A 22,873-nucleotide genomic window follows, 5' to 3' on the forward strand; every position below is an offset into this window, starting at 1 on the left:
GTTCGATTCCTCAGCACCACATAAGCAGAAAAAGCTGGAAGTGGCGCTGTGGCTCAAGTGGTAGAGCACTAGTCTTGAGCTGAAGAGCTGAGGGACGGTGTCCAGGCCCAGAGTTCAGGCACCATGACTGACAAAAAAAAAAATAGGGGGGCTGGGAAGGTGGCTCAGTGGTAGAGTGCTTGCCTTGCATGCATGAGGCCCTGGGTTCGATTCTTCAGCACCACTTAAGCAGAAAAAGCTGGAAGTGGGGCTGAGGCTCAAGTGGTAAAGAGTGCTAGTCGACAGTTGAAGAGCTGAGGGACAGCGCCCAGGCCCAGAGTTCAGGCCCCATGACCGGACCCCCCCAAAAAAAAAGAATGTTCTCACCCCAACACTCAGTGGACACCAGAAACTGCATTTTGAATGTGTGTGCATGCCAGTACTGAGACTTGAACTCGGGGTGTAGGTGCTATCCCTTAGCTTTTTTGCTCAGGGGTGGTGCTCTGCCACTTGAGCCACAACACAAATGAGACTTTGAGGACGAGCCTGTGCATGCACTGCTCCCCACCCCATGAACATCCAACTGGCTGTCTTTTTTCCAGCAGAGAAGACCGAGTAGAAGCAGGGGCAGGGGTGGAAGTCACAATGGGATTTCTGCACACCACATGGAGCCTGGTAGGCACCGACAGTGGCTGGAGATGCTCACCTGGAGGTAGATGGCTGCCTCTTGATAATTCATCTCCCAGTTGTGCCCAGTGGGGCTGGAGGGGGATGTGTCCACCCCAGATACCAGAGTGGGGGCGTGGGAGTCATGGATGGCATGGCTGCCCCCATCTGCAGAAGAAGAGAAAGGAGTCACTTACATGCAACCCAGGCTCAAGACGCACAACAGCACATGATGGTGGGAAAGAACACCCACGCACGCATGCACGCGCGTGCACACGCACGCACACGCACACACACACACACACACACACACACACACACACGCACAGATCCTTCTCATACAGTACGACCTGTTAGCATTCTGCTTAGCCAACTGAACAGAACTGGATTTGCCCCCTGGTCCTGGGTCATCTTCTACTTTCTTCTACTTGACCCTGGCCTCCTCTTCCAGGTCCCTGCCCTGGTTTACCTTGGCAGAAAGCCCTCTCCTGCTCTCGGTCATGGTGTGGCTGTGGATGAACCACACCAGGCTCCAAAGCAAGTGACCCAGGCCAGGACACAGAAAGCAGTGATTGGTTCAGGCATGGGTGCTGACCCTTGACCAGCCAGTGAGGGCTGGACTTGGAACTTCTCCTGGACCAGACGGGAAGGAGGGGGGTTCTTTCCCTGCTCTGGCTGCCCAGGAAGGAAGTCAGCAGAGAACAGAACAATCACCAAGAGATAAAACCCTTCACTTGCCCAGCGTGAGCTGGGGAAGATCCTGCTGGGGTGGTTGAGCTGGGTTATCTCAGCAATCTGGACCCTCCTGTCACCTGTGGTCAACAGACACACTATGAGCGGACACTCGGCTTGTGGACTTCCTGTGAGAAAGGAAATCTGGATGGAAATCTGCTCCCCTGTACGAGGTGGAGAATGGAGTGTGCACACTGATATTTGCACAGCAGCACGAAGCCAACATGTCAAGCTCACTAGCACGTAGGAGAGGCCAGGGGACTGGCAGGGCTGGTAGAACAGGTGGATAACAAAGACCTCTCAAAGACCTTTCCAGATGTAGAAACAATCGTACCGGTACAACAAAGTGCACGGATTCAAAGCATACAGTTGTGTGTGTGTGTGTGTACACCTGCCAACACTGGAACTAAGGGCCTGGGTGTTGTATCTTCTCCTCTCCTTTCGTTCCATATTGGGGTTTGAACTCCCCGGCACCCTCAGCCCCGGAGGAGGTGAGAAGTCTAGACACACTGGAATGCCATCTCTCTGACCCTCCACTGCCCAATGTCAACACAACAGGCTCCCGACTCCAATCTCAGAAACTAAGCCCTGGGCATGGGCAGGAGAAGGTCGCTCCACCACCTGCTCACGTGGAGCAGGAAACGGGAGCCAACCACGGCTCCGGAGCACAAGCACAGACGGGCAGCTGGCTGGCGTGCGTCCTCCCTGACCTTCACACAGCAAGGCAGGAGCCAGCCCCCCATGCGGCACGCTCGCGGAGAGCAGACGATGGGTGGGTGGGGGTGCGCTGGCACTGATGGGGTCACCCAGTGCCACCTCCACGCCCCGAGCTAGACAGGAATATCCGGGAGCGGCTGCCCTGAGACCCCCTGTGGGGCCTCCTGGCCCCTCCTCTCACATGGGGGGTCTCGGCCAACTGGCCACAACTTCTTCACAGCCTTTCCAAGACACCTGGCCCTCCCCGCCCACTCTCCCCACCCCCCTTCTCTCTCACTTCATGGCAGACCACATGGCCGTGGCTCAGAGGACTGTGCTCATGCCTCGGTTGTGTGTCCAGCCATGGGCTTGTCCTAGGAGAGGAAACCCCGGGGATCTTCTTTTGCCAATCATGGGACTTGAACTCAGGGCCTGGGCACTAGTTCTAATGCTCTTTTGCTCAAGGCTGGTGCTCTATCACTTTGAGCCACAGCTCCACTTCTAGGTCTTTGCTGCTTAATTGGAGATAGGAGACTCACGGACTTTCTTGCCTGGGCTGGCTCTGGGCTGCAATCTTCCGATCTCAGCCTCCTGAGTAGCTAGGATGACAGGCACAAGCCACTAGCATCTGGATCTTGGAAATAATTTTTTTTTCTGTCAGTCATGGGGCTTGAACTCTGGGCCTGAGCGCTGTCCCTGAGCTCTTCAGCTCAAGGTGAGCACTCTACCACTTGAGCCACAGCACCACTTCCAGTTTTCTGGTGGTTCATTGGAGATAAGAGTCTCATGGACTTTCCTGCCCAGGCTGGCTTTGAACCATGATCCTCAGATCTCAGCCTCCTGAGTAGCCAGGATTACAGGCATGAGCCACTGACACCCGGCTTGGAAATAATTCTTAATAAAAACATGAATAAAACAAATGAGTCAGATGCCAAAAAAAAAAAAACAGAACTAGAACTGTGGCTCAAGTGCTAAAGCACTCATCTTGAGTTTAAAAGCTTAGGGACAGCATGCACACATACACACACAAATCGCATATTCAGTGCTAGTGGTCTGATTTAGTACAAATAGAGTGCTTGTCTAGAAGGTGCCAAGCCCTGGGTTCCATCCCCAGGCCTACAAAACACAACAAAATAACAAAAAGGCTCCCGACAGTTGTCTTCTTCACTGGGGCATGTCCAGCAGCAGCGGGCAGCTCCTCGGCTGGGCCTCAGGTGGGCGTCGATGAGCCTGGCCGGCCCTGCCCTTCCCTCCGGCAGCAGCCCCTGGGCACACAGCGCCTCCACAGAGGTGCACAGTCATGAGTCAAGGGTACTTCGGCAGGCACCAGGGTCACCAGGAGAGAGGGACTGGCACAGCTGCCCTGGCAACTGGCAGCATGTATGTGTTTATAGGAACAGGTGGGAAGGTACAGATGGCCTTAGAAGCAAGCCCAAATTTAGAAAGAAGCTGAACCCCTGAGGGGCCAGTAGCACCTGGAGCGGGTTGGTAGCTACAGCCTTCTGCCAGTCCTGCCTGGAATGGGGCTTTGTTGGCACTCTGGACGCCCCCCCCCCATTAATCTGTCTAGAAGCAACTCAGCTTGAGTGGAAGTAGCAAACAGGGTATATTTGGTGTGCCAGGCTCTCCTCTGAGAACCCCATCCGCATGGAATATGGGGGCACAAAGGGGGAGCCATCAGCGGCGAAGGCAGTACAATGGGAGACCTGGGGGACCTGCTGGGTCATGCGCACTTCCGGAGCATGGCTACACTGACCGAGGGCTGTGCTCAGAACCAGCATGGGCCATTCCCCCCACTCCCACCCCCGTGCGGGTCCAGGAGGAAAGAGCCGGGCACCACGGCCTGCACCTCGGTCTTTCACACTAAGTGACTGGAGCAATTTGTTTTCCCAGAGGTCTAGGAAGTACATGGTCTTGGCCTGTCCTGCCCTAAGTTGGGAGTACTTCTTGCTGCCTGTCTTGGACACGTGACATCAAGTCTGGAGCAGCAGACCCCAGACAGGGAAACTGAGGGCTGGAGAAGGGGTGAGAGGGAGCCCGTACCATGGGGCTGCTTGCTCCCCAGGATTCCTGAGCCCACCACAGCTTCCCTGAGCATGGCTCTGCAGATGCCCTGTGGCTGTGGGCAGCTGTGGCTACTCTCTTCTGACGGACGGGCTCAGCAGCTCTGACCTAAACCACGGATGGCGAGAGGCTCCCCTGGCTGGGGATGGACCGCGGAGGGCCACGGGTAAGGCTTAGACAGAGGGACGAGGTCTCAGTGGGTGGCTGACAGCGTGTTTGCCTTGGCTATAAGTGCTCATCAAGAACAGCTGCATCAACACAGGATTTGGGGGCCGCAGGGGGCAGGGCTGGGGAAGTCAGGGGGCTCATTCCTCCCAGGGCCCTGGCTGACCTGCCCCTGCCCAGTGCTGGCTGTCGCAGACAGTGAGACCTCACCTCCCGGACAATGCTCGTCAGCGATCGTCACCGTGAATGGGTATCAGATGACAGGACATACACATGCGTGGCTCTCATAGCATCCACCCCATGGGGTAGGCCCTCCCCTGGACTCTGTCTTTTGCGGCTGGCCGCTCTGTCCTTCCCACACCCAGGCCTCCTTGTTATTCTGCAGCCCTTCACCCCCCCCAGAGCTCATGCACTTCCTGTCCCTCTGTCCCCAGCAACGCAGGCTCCCTGGCATCTTTGGATCTTCTACCCAAAGGCTGCCCTTAGCCTCCCCTTAAAGGCACACGGCACCCATCTGGCCCCAACATTGCCCGGTGTTGCCTATGACTGGGGTGGTGGGGGAGAGGCAAAGGGTGGGGGGCTCCATGGGGCAGGGGCTTTTGTCTTGGTCACTGGTCTCCAGAGCCCAGGACCAAGTTGGGCACGATGCCTAAGCTGTGAACACCCACCCAAGTTGAACTAAAACAGGAGACCTTGCTCAAAAGATTGCCTGGTCCCTCCACAGGTATTAAACACAGCAGGTGATGGAGGTAGACGGGAGCCAAGCCAGGCCCGGTGGGACTCAGTCAAGAGCAGGCTCTACCGAGTGCCAAGGGTGTTAGCAAGAGGCTCAGTGTGACCTCTTTGTATTTTTTAAGATAACTCGTTTAAAGATTGGCTGCAGAGGGACTATTCTGTATAAGGGTAATTCGGGCAAGAGCCTGAAAAGAGAGAGAGAGAAAAAAAAAAGAAAAACAAAACTCAAGCGTGAAGGGAAAGAAAAGAATCCCCGCTTGCAGGGTACACTTTGTTCCAGGCCCAGCCATTCAACCCTGCGCTGTGTCAGAGGAGAGAACTTGGCATCTTCACCAGGCTCGGAAGGCAGAGCAGGGCTGAAGGGCCTGGGGCGACCTATGCTGCGGAGGGGCTTTTCACAAAAGCCACAGGTGACTCCAAAACCCACAAACCAGCCAAGGCTGCCGGCACACTAGGGATCACGGAAAAGGCCTGATTGGCAGGCAGGAGGCTGCGGTGCCTCCCGGGAGTTGTTGGTATAGCCCAGCCAAGGGCACTGTAGAGGAGGGGCTGGCTGCCCTGGGATCTGATTCCCTGCCTGTCTGCTCTGCTCCAAGGCTGGACCAGGAGGACCGCGGCTGCCCCTTCCTCCTGCATTTCTGCCTTGTGTGGGCTTGGACACTGGCAGGAAAGAGAGGTCCAGACAGAGACACACAGCAGTGGACGCCGCAGTCTCCCTTTTCTCTCTCTAGCGAATGTCCTCTTGGTGGCTTCAATAGGGCCGGCCGAGTGTGACTGGGAAGAGGACACTGTGCAGCTCTGGGGAAAAGTTCCCCAGGGGGGAGACGTGGTATGTTGTGCTTCTGGTGCCCTGGGCAGTGGGTGGGCAGGTCTGCAGACCTTGGCCACTCAAGATTTATGAGCCTCCAGTCCTGAATTCCCTTCCTGGTTCCCTGGCCACAGGCCCAGGCCCATGGACTGGAGTCTCTGGAGGACGGTGGGAGGGAAGAACAGGAAGAAAGCCTCTGGGCCCACCGGCAACGGTGTCACAACAGCACAGGCTGGCGAAGCTCCACCGGAGGACGCAGCCAGCCCGGGGTGACCTGTTTGCGCAGATGGCCATGCCGCCGCCACGCTGATGTAACAGGCCCAGCCGCTCGCTGTAAACAGCTGGCTGCTTTGCATGCAGCCTCAGAAACGAGCCTGCAGGGAACCCCAGCTTTCCGTTCGCTGGAGCACAGCGTGTAGCAGCATCCTGGTGCTGCAGGATAAATAGAAGCAGTTTCCATATGCCGGCAATAAAGCCGTACCAGCGAGGAGAGAGGGAGGAGGGGGAGCGGGGATGGGAGCAGGCACCACCACCACCCGGCAGGACAGGGTCAGCGAAGGCTGGAAAGCCACCGCAGGCAGGATCCCAGCTAGAGAGAGGTGGGTTTGGATGGTGGGTGTGTTGGGCAAACGCCACGAGCAAGGAGCAAGGTGGCAGAATGCAGAGTTCTGGGCCTCAAAGTGAGGAGCTGACCCCATCCTCTGGCCTTCCTGCTTTTGATCTCGCTCTCTTAGAGCTCCATGCCTTCTCAAACGCGTATCACACACACACACACACATCCACCACCACAGAAATGAACTGCAGCTCGGACCCCCCACCTCCTGTTCACCCTGCCGTGCCCCCTCCTCCCATCGTTCATGATCCTCCTCCCCAAAGCTTCCGTCTCTTCACCCATAAACCGGGGGCTGGTGCCAGCTGTGCTCCAGGCCTCACAGGGACAAATGTGAACACCGACCGAGCACGAAGCCCTCCGGAAACGGTGCCCAGCAGAATGACAACGAGCCATCGCCCAACTGCGCGCCAGTTGTCACGGAGAGCCGCGCTCCATGGGAAAATAAGGCGGCAACGCTCAGGAGCTTGGCAGACACCGAAGCGGCATGGCACGCCCGGGCCCCCGGATGAAGGGGCGCAGCCACCATGCCGCGCAAAGGCAGAAGGCACGCTCTCCTCCCTGGGCATCGTCTTCTTACTGCTAATTGGCTGCAAGATGGCGCGGAGGGTGGGCCCACGTACCGATGCACGTCAGAGAAGGCTCTGAACCCGGCAGAGCCCAGCAAAGATGCTGACCTCCAGAAAGGCGAGCGCTGGCGTAGAGCCAGCCCAGCTGAATGGCTGGCAGGAGCCCAAAACCTACCCTGCCAAAGGCTTATTTGTGCCCCAGGAGGAACGGAAGGGTGAGCGCCATGGGTCATGCACTGTTCTAGAAGGAACGCTGGCTGAGGGGCAGCCAGGACACAGCCCTGTGCCCCCTGAGCAGGACTTAAGTGGCAGGGAAAGGGACCGAGGATCGAGAGCACTGACGCTGCCCTGAGGAAACAGGGCAGCAGGGCGGAGGGAAGCGCAGGTACAAAGCAAACAAATGCCACCGTCTCCAAGGGCCTGCGGTGCCACACATGGTACCTACCCAAACAGCCACGGAGATGTCTCTGTGGGTGTGACCTTCATCAGTGCCCCATGTGACTCCACGTGAGCATTCAGTCAACACCCTTCTCCCAAGCCCACCGCTTCCCAAGTGGAGAGCTACTATCCCCGCCCCACCCCAGAGTCGGCTGGGGTCGCCGGGGGCTCTGTTTGCTCGTGCTCGAGTATTGACTGGACACTGACCACAGGCAGAGTGCTTGGGATACTGCCACGAAGGTTTCTCAGGACACCAGGGTTCACACACACATGCACGCACACATGCACGCATGCACGCACGCGCGCGCGCACATGCCAGCTTTCCCCTGCCGCTGCCGCACCTGTGCAAACATCTGTCCCACCTTTGCTTGGAAGCATCAGAAATGCTAACTGTAAGCCACACCGGGCAGAATGGGGACCACGGGAGTGTCAGCGGGATGCAGGGGGTTCTGTGCATGCTGGCACGCTCCGAGCCCCTGCATGAGGCCAGTATATAACCTGTGCTCAGAGGACAGGTCTGGCTTGAGACTCGGCCTGCACAAAGGCTGCTGCAGAAGGTCCGCTCTGGTCCCTAGGGAGGGGCTCCCAAAGTCATTTGCCCCAGATAAGCAGTGCTCAACCAGGTGGTGGCCGGGCACCCGCACTTAGGGGAAGTGACAGGTGAGAGGAGGCTTCTACCCTGCAGAGAGCTTGAAGAGAGGTGAACCATGGATAAGCTCAGTGGCCAGGCACAGAGCTGAATCCTTTTTTCCTCTTCCTCAGTTTCCTTTTCTGTCTAATAGGAAAGAAACCCCAGGGCTGGGAAGGTGGCTCAGTGGTAGAGTGCTTGCCTTGCATGCTCAAGGCCCTGGGTTCGATTCCTCAGCACCACATAAGCAAAAAGAAAAAAGCCGGAAGTGGTGCTGTGGCTCAAGTGGTAGAGCGCTAGCCTTGAGCTGAAGAGCTGAGGGACAGTGCCCAGGCCCAGAGTTCAGGCCCCACGACCGGACCCAAAAAAAAAAAAAAAAAAAAGAAAGCCCAAAAGAGACACCATGAAAAAAAAAATCCACAATAGAGACTGGGTATGATATGGTATAGTATGGTATGGTATGGTATGGTATGTGGCTCATGCCTGTAATCCTGGAACTCCAGAGTTGGAAGCAGGGGGAATCTGGAGTTCCAGGCCAGCTTGGGCTACATAAAGAGACTCTGTCGGGGCAGGGAAGGTGGCTCAGTGGTAGAGCGCTTGCCTTGCATGCATGAGGCCCTGGGTTCAATTCCTCAGCACCACATAAGCAGAAAAAGCCGGAAGTGGAGCTGTGGCTCAAGTGATAGAGCGCTAGCCTTGAGCTGAAGAGCTGAGGGACAGTGCCCAGGCCCAGAGTTCAGGACCCACAACCAGAAAAAAAAAAAAAAAGAGAGAGAGATTGTCATAAAAGCAACAAAAATCAACAACTCCACCAAAAACAGAACAGCTAAGCATGAGAAAAACACAAGGAAGACCAAGAAGTGGTTCCAAAGATTGAGCAGGCCGTGGAGTGCTTGACCGTAACTCTCCCTGAAGTATAGGGGGCGTGGGGGAAGAGGCCTGGCCAAGGCAAGGGAGGTACTGGCTGTGCTACAAGATGCTTCAAAGACTCGGAAACAGGAAGTAGCTCATATTCCCCAAGAGGAAGTCAGAAGCTTCCTCTGAATAAGAGAAAGGACGAGAGTTGCAAGTCCTCCAGGGAGAGAGGAGCTGGGAAAAGGGTAACACCACTGCTCTGTTGATACTGTATTATTATTTATACTGAAGAGGAGAATCTGATGCGAACAGTATCAAACTTTCCTATGTAATCATTGTCAGTCCCCATTTTAAAGATGAAGAAACCAAGGCTCGGGAAGAAACCAACTTGGCATTTTACTCCACGCTGCAACTCCCTTCCTCAGTAGATCGCGTGACTCAAAAGCATTCAAAAGTCACGTGCATCATTGGATCTCACCACTCCCCAACACATTCAGTCCTACAGCCCAGGGATTCTCTCCCAACTGCCCCGGTCAGGTGTCTTACTCCCTCTATACTCTGGGACAGGGCCTGATCTCCAAGGGGAAATAGGAAGAAAAAAAAAGAAAAAGAAAAAGCAATATGCAATAATATGCAATAGGAAGAAACGGGCCAACTGGCCCGGAGGCCTGATGGACTTTGGTTCTAATAAAACCTGAGCCCTGGCGAGGCTGGCAGACTGGCTCCAGCCTGTGCATAATCGCTGTGATTGCAAGCACCGAGGCGGGCCAGCCAAGTGTAACAGCCGAGCCGCAAGAAGAGGAGACCCACGAGAGTCAGAGAGAGAAGACATCATGCCTGCCGACGATCACCCTTCGAGTGCCAGCCAATGCATCCGGCAGCCTGGAGCGTCTCCAAGCCATTAGCCAATACCGTGCCCAGTTGCTCTGCCTGAACCGATTTCCAGCAAGAGCTACGGAACAAGAAAATAGCATGACGTGAACCCGTGAGCTATTGAAAAGACAGATTATGAAAAGAGAGAAGGGCAGAGTGTAAATGGCCGTGGTGGTGGGGTGCTTGGATGTGCGGGACAGCGGGGGGCTAAGCACCCCAGGCTGACACAGCAATGACAGGGCTGGAAGCTGAGCTTTCACGTCTGACAAGCAGGCAGCTCTGGGGGAGGCAGGGCTGTGCCCTGCGTGGGCTATTTCTGGGCTGATCACGTGTGCACAGATCTTGTCATTACCCCAGATGGCTCCCAGGACTAGCTAAGCTGTGACACACACAGTTACCGGGGACACTGGGCGTTTCTGGTGACTCACCTCTCACAGAGCTGTCCCCTCATGTCTATTATTAAATGCCCAGCAGACATGTGCAAAACTACCACTGTGCGAACAACAGACCCGCAACTAATACCCGAGAATCAGAGTAGGCTGTCACTCTACCTTCCTGCCTCCTGTCTACCTGGCCATCCCTGACACCAGAAAAAAAAAAAAAAAATCCAGATCCACAGGCCCAGCCCTGCTAGAGAGGCTGTGATTCACCAACCTGACTCTGGCTGTTATTCATACAATGAAAGCATTCTTTCCCAAACTCAGCCCTCCAGCACATATTTGAAATGACTTAATTCACCAAAATTGCATTTTCTTACAACCTTTAGGAATCTATCATAATGCAAAGCAAGAAGCTGGGGTGTGAGTGGCTCAGTGCTTGGAGAACAGGGAGCGGGGAAGAGTAGGGTGTGAATAGTCACGAGGCTTGTGGTTAGGGAAGGCTGGGGAAGACAAGGACTCGGCTCTGTAGCTGCAGAGCACCAAAGCAGGATTGCTCTGAGTCAGACACCACCTCCCTGGGTGGTCAGGAGAGAAAGTGATTTGGAGCCAGGCGCCATTAGCTCACATTTGTCATCCTAGCTACTCAGAAGGCTGAGATTTGAGGATTAAGGTACAAAACCATCCCAGGCAGGAAAGTCCATGAGACTCTTATCTCCAATTAACCAGCAAAAAGCTGCAAGTAGAGACGCGGCTCATGTGGCAGAGTGCCAGCCTTGAGTAAAAGAAACTTGGGGATTGTGCCCAGGCGCAGGCACATGCACGCGTGCACACACACACACACACACACACACACACAATCTTAATCCTGGCAAGTGTGAGGCTTAGTCAAACCCTAGTGAATATAAACTGAAACCACTTCTAGTACAGCCACACTCCGTCCTCTTGCTTCTATAGCTAAACTACATGGAGGGTGAGATCTTTTTAAAATTTGTAATCCAAGTATTCAAACTATACTAGAACTGGACTCTTTGCTGAGGGCTGAGACAAAGAACCGTGGCTGCCTGGTAAAGAGCAGAGAGTACTGGAGCTTGGCCGCTGGGCCCCCATCCACTGGGGTTTGTTCTGGGGGGTGGGGTGGACGCACAGGGAAAAGCAGGACTGCATCTGCTGCAGGCAGCAGCAGGCGTCAGGCTTTCCGATCAGGAGGCTGGCTCAGATTTGGAAGTCTCTTCTGACCCAAGGGCTGGGCACATGGGATTAAGAAGCGGAGGAGGGGCTGGCTGTGCTCAGGTGTGTGCCTCTGTAGAGGCCCCTGGATCCTGCTGGGGTACGTTTAAAAGGCGCCCCCACACCCAAGATGGGGAAGCCAGAGACAGCCCTGTAAGTGTAGAAGTGGCTGGGCTTCCAGGAGGCCAGATGAGTAGGGCCGGACACACCCACGCCGGGGAGGCCCTGGGGCTGGGCGGAAGCCAGTTCCAGAGAGCAAGACCACAGCAAGGTCCCAGCTTCCTATCCAGCCGCCTCCCATCCTGGAGAGAAAAGGGGTCCCTCCCTATGAAGGGGGCACCAGCCCGGGCTTGATAACCTGGAAGCCATGCTGTAGGAAGCAGCTTTGCCACACACACACACACACACACACACACACACACACACACGCCTTTAGCAGCTCTCCTGCCACTCAACGGGACGAATGCCTGCTTAAGACGAATCTCCCTGCTTGGACCCCTAGCACTAAGAATGGCTGGCCTCACGGGGCCCAGCCTGGGGAAAGCCGGGCACGGGGCTGATTACTTAGGGCATGCTGTCTTGCTTGAACCCCCGGAATGGGAAATGAGGAAGGGAAAGCTTACAGACTTCTGCCACCTGCCTGAGGTCTGGTAGTCTACCACCTCAGCTGTTTTGACCTCAGGGCACCTTACCCCACAGCCCAACCTAATCTGCCCCTAAACCTGCCCCTAGCCCATCCCTTGCCTCTCCCAGCCCTGCCCTGACCTCTGGCCACATGTTCCCCTCTGCTTGGGACATCCGATTCCTGGACGCCATTTGTTCTCTGGTCCCCCAGACCCTCCTCTAGGAACTTCCAATTCCAGGCTGCAGGCACCAGGCAGGTGTGCAGAAAGTGGGAAGCTGGGAACTGGGGGAGGGGGGGGGAGAGTACATTGCCCATGCTGAGACCATGCACTGGGCCTGTGTGGGTAGTTATACCCGCCCCCCCAAATGAACAAAATAGATATGAGGGCGTACCTCACTTATCACCACTCCTCTTGGAAGGCAGCCAAGTGAATTTTCAGACACCACTTACACGATGTTGGAGACACCCCCCTCCCCAGCCCACCCCATAAAGTACTTCAGGATTCTCCACCACTAAGCACGGCCCCAGAGGTGGAGGAGATCAGGAGAGAGGTTTCCTCAGGCTCACCTACCCTGCCTCTTACCAATCCCCACCTCTAACCAAGCCCCGCCCCAACCAAGCTCCACCCACCTGCCCCCCACCACCAGCCAGACTGGAAGTCCTCCACTGTAGCCCACAGAAACACGTGCTGGCCACGTGAAAAACTAGCTTCTCAGAGGATAAAAAAGGTACTGATTTTAAAAAAAAAAAAAAAGAAAAAAGAAAGAAGAAGGAAGGCTGGGAATGTGGCTTAGTGTCTAGCATGCATGAAGCCCTGGGTTCAATTCCTCAGTACTACAAAAGCAGAAAAAAGGCAGAAGTAGTGCTGGACTCAAGTGGTAGAGTGCTAGCCTTAAACAAAAGAAGTTCAGGGACAGTGCCCAGGTCCTGAGTTCAAGCCCCAGGGCTGGCAAAATCAATAAATCAATAAAAATAAACAACAAGGGAGGGGTATCAGTGCTTGACAGGAAATGGACTCATTGCCTACTCATGTAACTATAACCCCACTGTACAGCATCTTTACAATAAAATAAAACTCAAAAAATAAAAATAAATTTAAAAAAAAAAAGAAGGAAAAGGGCAGAGCACGGTGGCTCGGGACTATAATCCTCGATCAGGAGAAAATGATAGGAAGGATCAAAGTTAGCTTTGGCTAGGCAAAGTCAGCAAAGTGCCATCTCCAACTAACGCAAGCTAGGCCATGGTGGTACCCACCTGCCTGCGGAGGAAGCATGAGCAGGAGGATTACAGTCCAGGCTGGGCTGGTGGAAGTGACCTCATAGCCCTTTGTACGGCTTGCATTTTGAACAGAAAGCAAAGGCAGAACTGGTGTGTCCGGTGTCTGAGATCAGAAGGAAGCAGCCAGTGACGGGGCTGCGGCCAGCAGCTGTGCTGCTGACACAGGAGTCGGCTGTCCGTTTACAAAGCAGAAGTCCTCTGCTTAAAATATAGGTTCTGACTGTGTGGAAGGCTGGGAATGTGGGGTCAGCCTGTGGTCCTCCATGACCACAACTCAGGGGCTGCTGCCCCCCCCCCCGGAAGGCACAGTCCCCGGCATGCCCGTGAAGCTCAGCCCTCAGACTTCACCCTTCCTCTGAACCAGAGCCTCAGCGTGAAGAACCACTGGTGGGGTTTTGTTCTGTTTTATTCTTAGACAGGGTGCTGTCTCGTCCAGGAGGCCCCATGATCCTCTTGCCTTCCCGTCTCCTGAGTGCTGGGATTACAGGAGTGCACCACTAAATTCTAACCAAAGAACCACACTCTTTCGGCTAGGGAAGGACCCCCATCACCACACCCAGCATCACCAAAACACAAAGGGTTTCAAGTGCAAAAGACAACACAAGTACCGACGGCCCCAATTCAGAGATGTAACCCAGTCTAGGATATCCTCCCAGTAAGTCTCGATCGAAGTCACTGCCACTGGGAGCCAATCTTGGGGGACAGTCCTCTAGCACCCTGGCCTGGCCTTCTTAGGCATCCCCAGGCTGGACTCCAAGCCCATCGTTTGTCCTTTCTGTCCTGGGACATAATCTATCACTTCCCACTTGCAACCACATTTCCTTGCTCCACCTACAACAGGCAACCACCCTGTTCAAGATCTGGGTTCAAGTGCTGACAAAGTGGCCTCGGGACCTTGGCTAGGTTCTGACCTCTGGGAGCCTCATTCATCCCCTGTAAGAGGATCCTGAAGGCAGCAACCTTAGATATCTGCAGGGAACCAAATGAGAGCGATACACTAAGCAGGAGCCCAACAGCTCTGGGTCATGTGGACACCACGTGCCTTCTTCCCTGGACCCGCCTCACCAGGGAGGAAAGGGAAATGCCAAACCAGGGATTTGTTCAAGCAAGGGTCACAAGCGAGAGGTACCCTGGAGCTCCGGTAGAGTAGAGCCCCTGTGCTTCCTGGGTTGGTCCCTATGCTGAGCCTAGGTTTCCTCCTGGAACCACTGGGCTCTGCACAGCTGGGGGGCAGCCCAGGCCTCAGGGTGCCCTCCCCCCGAGTGGAGGCTGGGAAGTCAATATCCTGTCTCAGGTGATCAGAGTTAGGCAGCAGACACAGCTGCACCCAGCTGCCAACACTGCCACTGAGACACTACAGCTTCTGTGTGCTGAGGGAGAGATGGCATTCCACGGGGGAGGGGAGGACAATAGACAGGATCCCCCCTCTCCCCTGCCTTCTGGGAGGAGGCAGAGAAAGGCTCCATTACAAAACTTCCACCACCAGGCAAGCTGGCTGCTTCTGCTTTTTTAAACTGGCATCACCCATGGCTGGTGGAGGCCCTTAGAAAGCCAGGGAAATGAGTCTAACAGGGCCAAGTGTTTGGGCTCCATGGGAGGCTATGGCAATCTGATTGCTGCCGGTCTCTAGCTGCCATGCATGGTGGCCCCCATGGAGCTGGGGACAGAGGCAGTGAGGGATGCAGGATGCCTGCTCACCACAAACATTCCAACACAGGAAACCAGTCTCTGGCCATCATAATGGTGTTGGTAACCAAGGAATCGCTTGAGATCTTAATAAGTCCCGGCAGCGATCTGACTTGGAGCCCTATCTTGATCTGATTATCATCCTGCTGGGAAGGGTCCGAGGCTGAGGCCTGGAGAAGCCGAGGTCTGCCCTCGTCTTCAGACCCAACTCCAGAGCCCCCATGTTCAGCTGCTCTGGCACCCAGGGCAGAACAAGCAACAAGAGCTACTCAAGTCCTTCAGGAGGCCTCCACTCTGATATGAGCCCAGGGGTGCCTGGTTAAACGCAAGTCAAACTTCTGCAATGGGGAGTCCTTGGCTAACAGCCTGGCTGATCCTTGCCAGCTCTTCCTGGCCACCGTGAAGGAGCCTGGTACCAGCCTACCATGCTACATAAAGACTGATAAAGGAGCCAGGGACACTGGCCGTCTGCAGTGCAGACAACACAACTCACCAGGCCTGGTGAGGCCTGGCCCTATGCAGATTGCCACTTGGAGCTCCCAGGGACCTGCTCCAAGCTCAGCCTCCTCCAGTGTCCCCAATCTTTTCCTGGTCTAGAAGATGCACCGAGTGACTGGATTACCCCAGAAAACCCTTGTGGGGGCCCCTGGTGTTCCAATGTGATCTGGACCCCTGCCTGGCGTGTCCTGAAGAGGCAGGGGTGTCGCTACCTTGTCCCATCCAATGCCAGCCCACCATCGATTTTCCAGGTCTTAAACACCTCTGCTCCCACCTGCCCCCTTCATCAACCTGACACCCTGTGCGTGACTCACTCATTGGCATTCTGGCAGCCATTCTTACAGCCAGAGATACTGGAGTTTTGGATAAAATCCATCCTTACTCATGAACAGAGAAGAATCCAAACCTTCCAGTTTCCTAGAGGGACAAGGCCGTGGCTTGGGGCTGCGGGCAGAGGTGGCACAGCCGCGTTCCTAGAGATGTGCGTCTGAGGGAGCATGAGGCACATTTGGGGGTGAAATGTGTACCCTCAACATTTCTATGTCCTCACCCCAGCCCCTCAGAATGTACTAGAGACAGGGTCTTTAAAGGGGTGGTCAGAGTGAAAGGCCCAATGGGTAGGGCCTATCCCATGAGAACTGGTGTCAGACCAAACTAAGGACACAACCAGAAGGTGGCCGTCTGCAAGCCAAGGAGAATGCCCGCCGCTGACCTCGCAATATCCGGAACAGGGATGTCACCCTCTGCGGCCACAGCCCCAGAGCGCCTGGCCCATGGCACTTGGTTATGGCAGGCTGAGGGGACTGAGACGGGGCATGCTGGTAGAGAAGTGGGGCAGGCCTGGCAGCACTGTATCCCCAGAGACCCAGGGGCCATCAGGACTCGCTCCCCCCCCCAGGGGCCACCACACTCAGTGGCACAAGGCCATGTCACCACCAACTCACTGACCACCTCTGTCCACATTCTGCTAACCCCTTAGTGCCCTGAGGACACGCAGAAGCCATAGGCTGGGGTCAAGGGTAGTGGTTCCCAGGACAATGATCTGTATCCAGAGATGGGATTCCTTCTTGTGCCAGCATTGGGGGGGGGCTTGAATTCAGGGCTTGGGCACTGTCCCTTAGCCTTTTCCCTCAATGCTGGTGCTCTACCAATCAAGCCACAGCTCTACATCAGGCTTTTTGGTGGTTAACTGGAGATAAGAGTCTCACAGACTCTCCTTCCCTGGACAGCTTTGAACTGTGATCCTAAGGTCTCAGCCTCCTGAGTAGCTAGGATTACAGGCGTGAGCCACCAGCGCCCGGCTGAGATGGAATTCAAAGCACAGGCTTGGGAGCAGAGGGAGAAGGGGACACCATCAGATACCTTCAGAATCTAGGCCCCAGGAACACAGCTGGGTTTATTTCAACCCTGCTGAGTAGCAGCAAGATACTGCAAGCACTAAGCTGTAAGACACAAAGATGAATGAGCCTGGAGGCCCAACAGGAGGTCAGACGGTAAAACAGGTAATTACTACATGGGAAGCTTCTGGGAAGTTCAAAAGAGACGGCGCCATCAGCAGGATTGTAGACAGAAGAGGAGGTGAGCAAACAGGAACTGACTTCCCAGCAAGGCAGAGTGGGGCAGAATGCCCAGGGGTTAGCTGAAGGGAGAGCTGGGGCAGTAGGCTGGCTAGGGAGGAAGCAGGATCGGTCAGACAAGATGGTGAGGGACAATGGCTGGCAAGAGCCAGGGGAATGACCAGGCTGGATTGGTGGTGGTGGTGGTGGTGATTTGCTCTTTGTTTTTTGTTTTTTTTTTTTTTCAAAACAGGGTCTTGCCATGTGGAACACAAAGGCCTGAAGCTGGAGATCCTCCTACCTCTGCCTCCCGAGGGCTGGAATTCCAGGGGTGACCACCTTGGCCGGGCATGAATTTGTCTCAGAGTATCTGCCCAGACAGCAGGCAGAAGGTCAGCGCCAAAGCCATTAGAACAACATTAGAACACCTGCGGTGCTTCCCAGCCAGGCGTAGGCAGATTAGCAAGAACCCACTGGTTCTCAGGGCTTTTAGCAAAATGACTCCGCAGGAGCCTGATCGAGGAAACTGAGGCACTGGGCAGAAAGCCCCGCTCCTTGGTGCTGAAGGAGGCCCGTCTTTGTTCTTAAGCAATAAGCCAGCAGCCACCTCCCATCCCGCCTCATGAAGGCCCCTCCTCTGAGCTGAGTGCTGTACCCTGCTGTACCCCCCTTCCCTCTCCCTGTGCATGGTGATATGGGAGGGACGAGCAGAGGCCTTACCAGTGGCATGACCCTGGGTCAGCCACACAATCTCTAGCCACTGCGGCGCTCTCTTCCTCTGTAAACCACAGATAATAGCCATCACTATTTTGAGATTATAAAGTGCACTATACAAATGGACTGCAAAAAAAAAAAGATACAAATAAAAAAAATAACAAGTGCTAAGAACTTACACCCATGTTTATTAAGAGCTTGTGAAGAAAACCAGAAGAGGAAAAAGGGAGTAAGACGGGGGGGGGGGGGGGGGGGGGCGAAGGTGGAGGAAGGAGGAAGAGGGGAAGAAATCTGGAAGCCAGGCAGGCCTGACTTCCAATCTGTGCTCAATCACTTGCTGGCTGTGTGGCCTTGAGAAAGTTACTTAACCTCTCTGACCCATAGTTTCTCCCTCTAAAATAGAACAATATTGCCCCCCTTGCTAAGGACATCTTAGGAAGGAAATAAGGAATATCAGGAAGTCAGAGCCTCTGCTTTGTCAGTACTGAGTGGGGCTTAGGAAAAAGTCCAGCTTATGTTCTGATCAGCCTGGATCCCACCCAGTTCTGCTGCCCTAAGCAAAGAGAGTCCCTGCCTACAGCCAGCCAGGCCCCCCACGGGCTCACCCCCAAGATGAAGGAGAACACTGGAGACAGTGGAGGCAGGCTCCTCCCTGCCCCCTATATCTGCCCTTGGGAGCAGATGGGCAGCTCCAGGCAGCATACCTGGGCGATGGCCAAGGCGTCTGGGTAGACAGTCTCAGGACCCTCAGAACGGGCTAGTTATTTTAAGCCTCTCCAGAGCCCACAGCCTGAGCAAATGGCTTCGGGACGAGGCCCAGGAAGGTTTTTAAGACCATGCCTTCTGCCAGAAACACACTTAAAATGGAAAACATTTGCAGCTCGCCATCTCTCGCAGGTTGGCTTTGTGCTCAGCCTCAGTTCCCAGGAAGACAAAGCAAAGCCTCAAACCCTCAAATCAATGGACAAGAGAAGTGCTCACCCCTGCCCTGAACTGGCCGGGCAGGGTGCTGCTTCCCCGCCAGCAGCTTCACACAGGGAGGGGAAGAAGGGGGGCGGAGGGGGGGGGTGAAGTCTGATTCTTTTTTTAAAGAGGAATATGACAAGGAAGCCAGCCAAGAAACAGGTTTGCCAGAGTCCCTCCACCAAGCATCCAGGTGCTTTGGGTAACGAGAGGCAGCAGGGCTGCAGGAGGGTAGGACAGACCCCAGACATATTACAAGGCTGGGGTATGGCACTAGAAGCCCATGGTCTCCTAGCAACAGGTCCTGAGTTACAGTTCAGGGTTGGATGTCAGAGTCCTGGCTTCTCCTAGCAGACCAAAGCCCCAACTCACCAGCCACTCCCTGAGCCACACACCCACTTACTTGTGCTTGGTACTTCCTCTGGGCCCAGGCCATTGGAGGGAGCCAGTGGGGCACCGCCCCCCTCATCCAAGGTCAGGATGAGGGGCACGTCATCATCCAGACTCGCGGCCATGTCCTCTGAGCCCGCGCTCCTCAGGAGGCGTCGTCCAGGGCTCCAAACAGTCGCTGGTATGAGCGTCCTCGCAAAGCCACTGGCCCAGAGGTGCTTTTCAGAATCGCCTCCATCAGTAGCATCTTCTAGGGTTGGGGGATTTAAAAAAAGAAGAAAGAAAGAAAAGGAAGGATTATTATTAAATTATGACCATGACTGATGACGATGTTCTGGAATTAGGTAGCGGTGATGGCGGCACAAGCACTGAATGATGTATGCTCTTCTAGACAGTGTGGCTTACCGTGAATCACGTCTAAATTTCAAAGGGTTATGGCCGTCGATGAGTGTTAAAATACGGACAATACTGAGAGGAGCGGTGCATGCCTGTAAATTGGGAGTTAGAGGCTAATCTGAGCTACGCAATAAGTCCCTGTCTCAAAAATAAGTTTATTCAAAAAGACATTTTTTAAAAAAAGATAGAGAGGAGGGTAAGCCAAACATCAGTGGCTCGCCCTGAAATCCTGGCTGCTCAAGAGGCTGAGATCTACGGATTTCAGACCTCAGCCAGCCAGGGAAGATAAATCTGAGAGCTTCTATTTCTAATCAACCAGTAAGAAAAATGCAAGTAGGGCTGTGGCTCCAGTGGTAGAGACCAGCCTTAAGCAGAATACATTAGGCAAGAGTATAAGGCCCTGAGTTCGAGTCCCAGTGCACATTATCTCTCTCTCTTTCACATACAAAGGAAACACAAAGCAACAAAAAATCCTGAAAAGGGTAACTATGTCTGAAAAATGAGATGAAGACTAACATTCTTCCTCTACCTTCATTACACTGATCTGTGTATGAATCCTGTATAAATTTTAAAGAAAAAAAAATACAACCAAGCTGGGAATATGGCTTAGTGGTAGTGTGCTTGCCCAGCATGCATGAGGCCCTAGGTTCAATTCCTCAGTACCACATACACAGAAAAAGCCAGAAGTGGTGCTGTGGCTCAAGTGATAGAGTTCTAGCCTAGAGCAAAAGAAGCTCAAGGGCAGTGCCCAGACCCTGAGTTCAAGCCCCAGGACTGGCAAAAACAACAACAACAAAAATACAATCATTGGGGCTGGGAAGGTGGCTCAGTGGTAGAGCGCATGCCTTGCATGCCAGAGGCCCTGGGTTGGATTCCTCAGCACCACATAAGCAAAAAGAAAAAAGCTGGAAGTGGCGCTGTGGCTCAAGTGGTAGAGCTGGGGGACAGCGCCCATGCCCAGAGTTCAGGCCCCATGACCGGACCCAAAAAAACAAACAAAAATACAATCATTAAGAGTAGTTAAATCAGTTATCAGGGGCTCACACCTAAAATTTTAGCTACTCATAAGGCTAAGATCTGAGGATCACAGTTCAAAGTCCAGGTAGGAAAGTCTGTGAGACTCTTATCTCCAATTAACTAGCCAAAAAAAAAAAAGCCCAAGCAGAGCTATGGCTCAACTAGTAGAATGCTAGCCTTGTGCACAAAAGCTCAGGGATAGCACCCAGGCCCTGAGTTCAAGCCCAAGGACTGGCACCTTTGATTCTCCATTCCCGTTACAGAAGGCGAAAGTTTTAGGCACAGGACCCACAGGCAGACAGCCAAGTTTTTATACTACACGCCTGACCCGAGTGCTCAATAGGACCCCCACAAGTCCCCAGGATGTGTGTGTGGAGGCGAGATCCATAAAAGTAAAAAGTTACTCCCCTCCTCCTCCTTTTCTTCAAAAACAACTTTCATTTTAGCATAACTAAAAAGCCCCAAGAAGCCAGCTCCAACAGTCAAGATCATTCTGGACAAGGCTGAGAAACAGTACACAACATTCTCTCCTATACCTAGGGGCTGGAAAAGAAAGGAAAGGGGACAAGTTGTTTTTGTTTTGTTTTTTTTCCTTCCCTCACAGTTGTAAAAGAACATTCAGTTCAGTCCAGTTACAAGTGTCTACATACGCATTCCTGTTTCTGGTTGGGCTACGACTCAGCACATCTGTCTAAAGATCTTTGAACTTGAAAATAGCAGCTGCTTCTGTCCTCAAGCTGCAGAGCCGCTGGCTTGAACCCGCTTTGCCTCGAAAATGACCACAGAAGGGTAACTGGGTGATTTACTTCCTTTCTGGAATCCTCTGATGTGACTAAGGGAGGGGAAAACACCTATTTAAAGCGAGGCAGATGTGAGTGTTGTTTTGTGTAAAGTCTGTAGCTCTGCCCGGCAAACTTCCTGTAGTTTTTTTTTTTTAATTTCCTCCAGATTTGGGGATTTATTTTGCTTTTAAATCTCACTGGGGGATTGGGAGGAGGAAGAAGAAATTCCAGATGAGATACAACCATTTGGCTGTCCTAAGTCTGCTTCTCTTTCTTTCTTTTTTGTTTGTTTTTCTGGCTTAACCTTTTCTTGCTGCTTTATTGTTGTATTGTGGATAATTTGAATCATACTCAAAGTAGACAGGGTATATATATATGAAGTTCCTTGTAATCCTTGCGTGGCTCTGATAGTCTCATATTTATTTAAGGCAAGAAACTCTATTAATCCTCTCAGCTGATCAAGAATGGATTTCTAGCCAATGGTTAGCAGCTAATCCTAGCTGCTCAGGAGGCTGAGATCTGAAGATCATGGTTCAAAGCCAGCTCGGGCAGGAAAGTCTGTGAGACTCCTATCTCCAATAAACCACCAAAAAAAAAAAAAAAATGGAAGTGGTGCTGTAGCTCAAGTGGTAGAGCACTAGCCTTGAGCTGAAGAGCTGAGGGACAACGCTCAGGCCCAGAGTTCAGGCCCCACTACTGACAAACACGAGCACACACACAAAAAGAATATATTTCTAGATCTTGTAGTGATCGTAGCAGTTTTATGTTTTAACTGTGTAATGTCTCACTTCTTTCAGGTCCACATTGTTTCAGTTCAATGACTCTTAACTGGAGTGACTTTGGTCCCAACAGACCTTAACAATGGCAGGAAACTTTCTGGTTGTCACAACTTGACAGTGATCACTAGAAAACAGTGGCAGAGACGTCACTAAACATACGATGCCCAGCAAAGAACTATGTCGCTCAAAGTGTCAACCGCACTGCTGTTGCTAGAACGGACTTCAGCTAATATCTCCACCTTCTAGATGAGGAAACTGAGGCTCAGAGTGGTTGTTTCCCATAAGTAAATATCAGGGAAGTGGTGCTGACCAAAGTTCCACAACCACCTCCTGCTTAAACCACGACCCTTAACTAGTACCTGAACTAGTTCCTTAAACCTATCACTTTCTTGATTTTTGTTTCGGAGTTGTGTGTGGGGGAGAGAGACAGACAGACAGACAGACAGGGTCTGGCGATGTAGCTCTGGCTGGCCTCCATCCAGATCCTCCTGCCTCGGCCTCCCAGCAGACCCCACAGTCTCCCACAGGGAGCCTGGACATCGCTTGGTCCAGGCAGGGTGGACACGCACGCTTCTCCTCTGCCTGCACTGGGAATTCCGTCCGGTCCACTCGGGAGGCCCAGAGAGGGCACGGGCGCTGTGCAAGGTCACCCGGCGCAGGGTAGAGTTGGCACTCGGGGCTCCCTCTCCAGCGCACCCGGGAGGCTCTGTCCGGCCCCTCCCGGCCCCCCGGGGGAGGGGCCGGGGCCAGCGGTCACCGCGCGG

At 53.7% G+C, this 22,873-nt stretch overlaps 1 protein-coding gene across 5 annotated transcripts in view; it reads right to left on the bottom strand.

The window, feature by feature from the left end:
* Positions 1-22,873, bottom strand: part of Tpcn1 (two pore segment channel 1) — a 44,126-nt gene that overhangs the window by 20,745 nt on the left and 508 nt on the right. For 2 of the 5 annotated variants that reach the window (XM_013014396.1, XM_013014398.1), the window contains exons 2-3: positions 19,149-19,385; positions 686-813 (exon numbers count right to left, since the gene is read on the bottom strand). In XM_013014396.1, the coding sequence (XP_012869850.1) occupies positions 686-813; positions 19,149-19,260 (240 nt within the window). In that variant the 5' untranslated portion in view covers positions 19,261-19,385. Of the gene's footprint in view, positions 1-685; positions 814-995; positions 1,060-19,148; positions 19,386-22,873 lie in introns of those variants that run through there. The other 3 variants (XM_013014400.1, XM_013014399.1, XM_013014397.1) reach the window with 2 other exon arrangements.

This window comes from Dipodomys ordii, unplaced genomic scaffold (genome assembly GCF_000151885.1).
Source record: "Dipodomys ordii isolate 6190 unplaced genomic scaffold, Dord_2.0 Scaffold23, whole genome shotgun sequence".
In the NCBI taxonomy this organism is placed as follows: Eukaryota; Metazoa; Chordata; class Mammalia; order Rodentia; family Heteromyidae; genus Dipodomys; species Dipodomys ordii.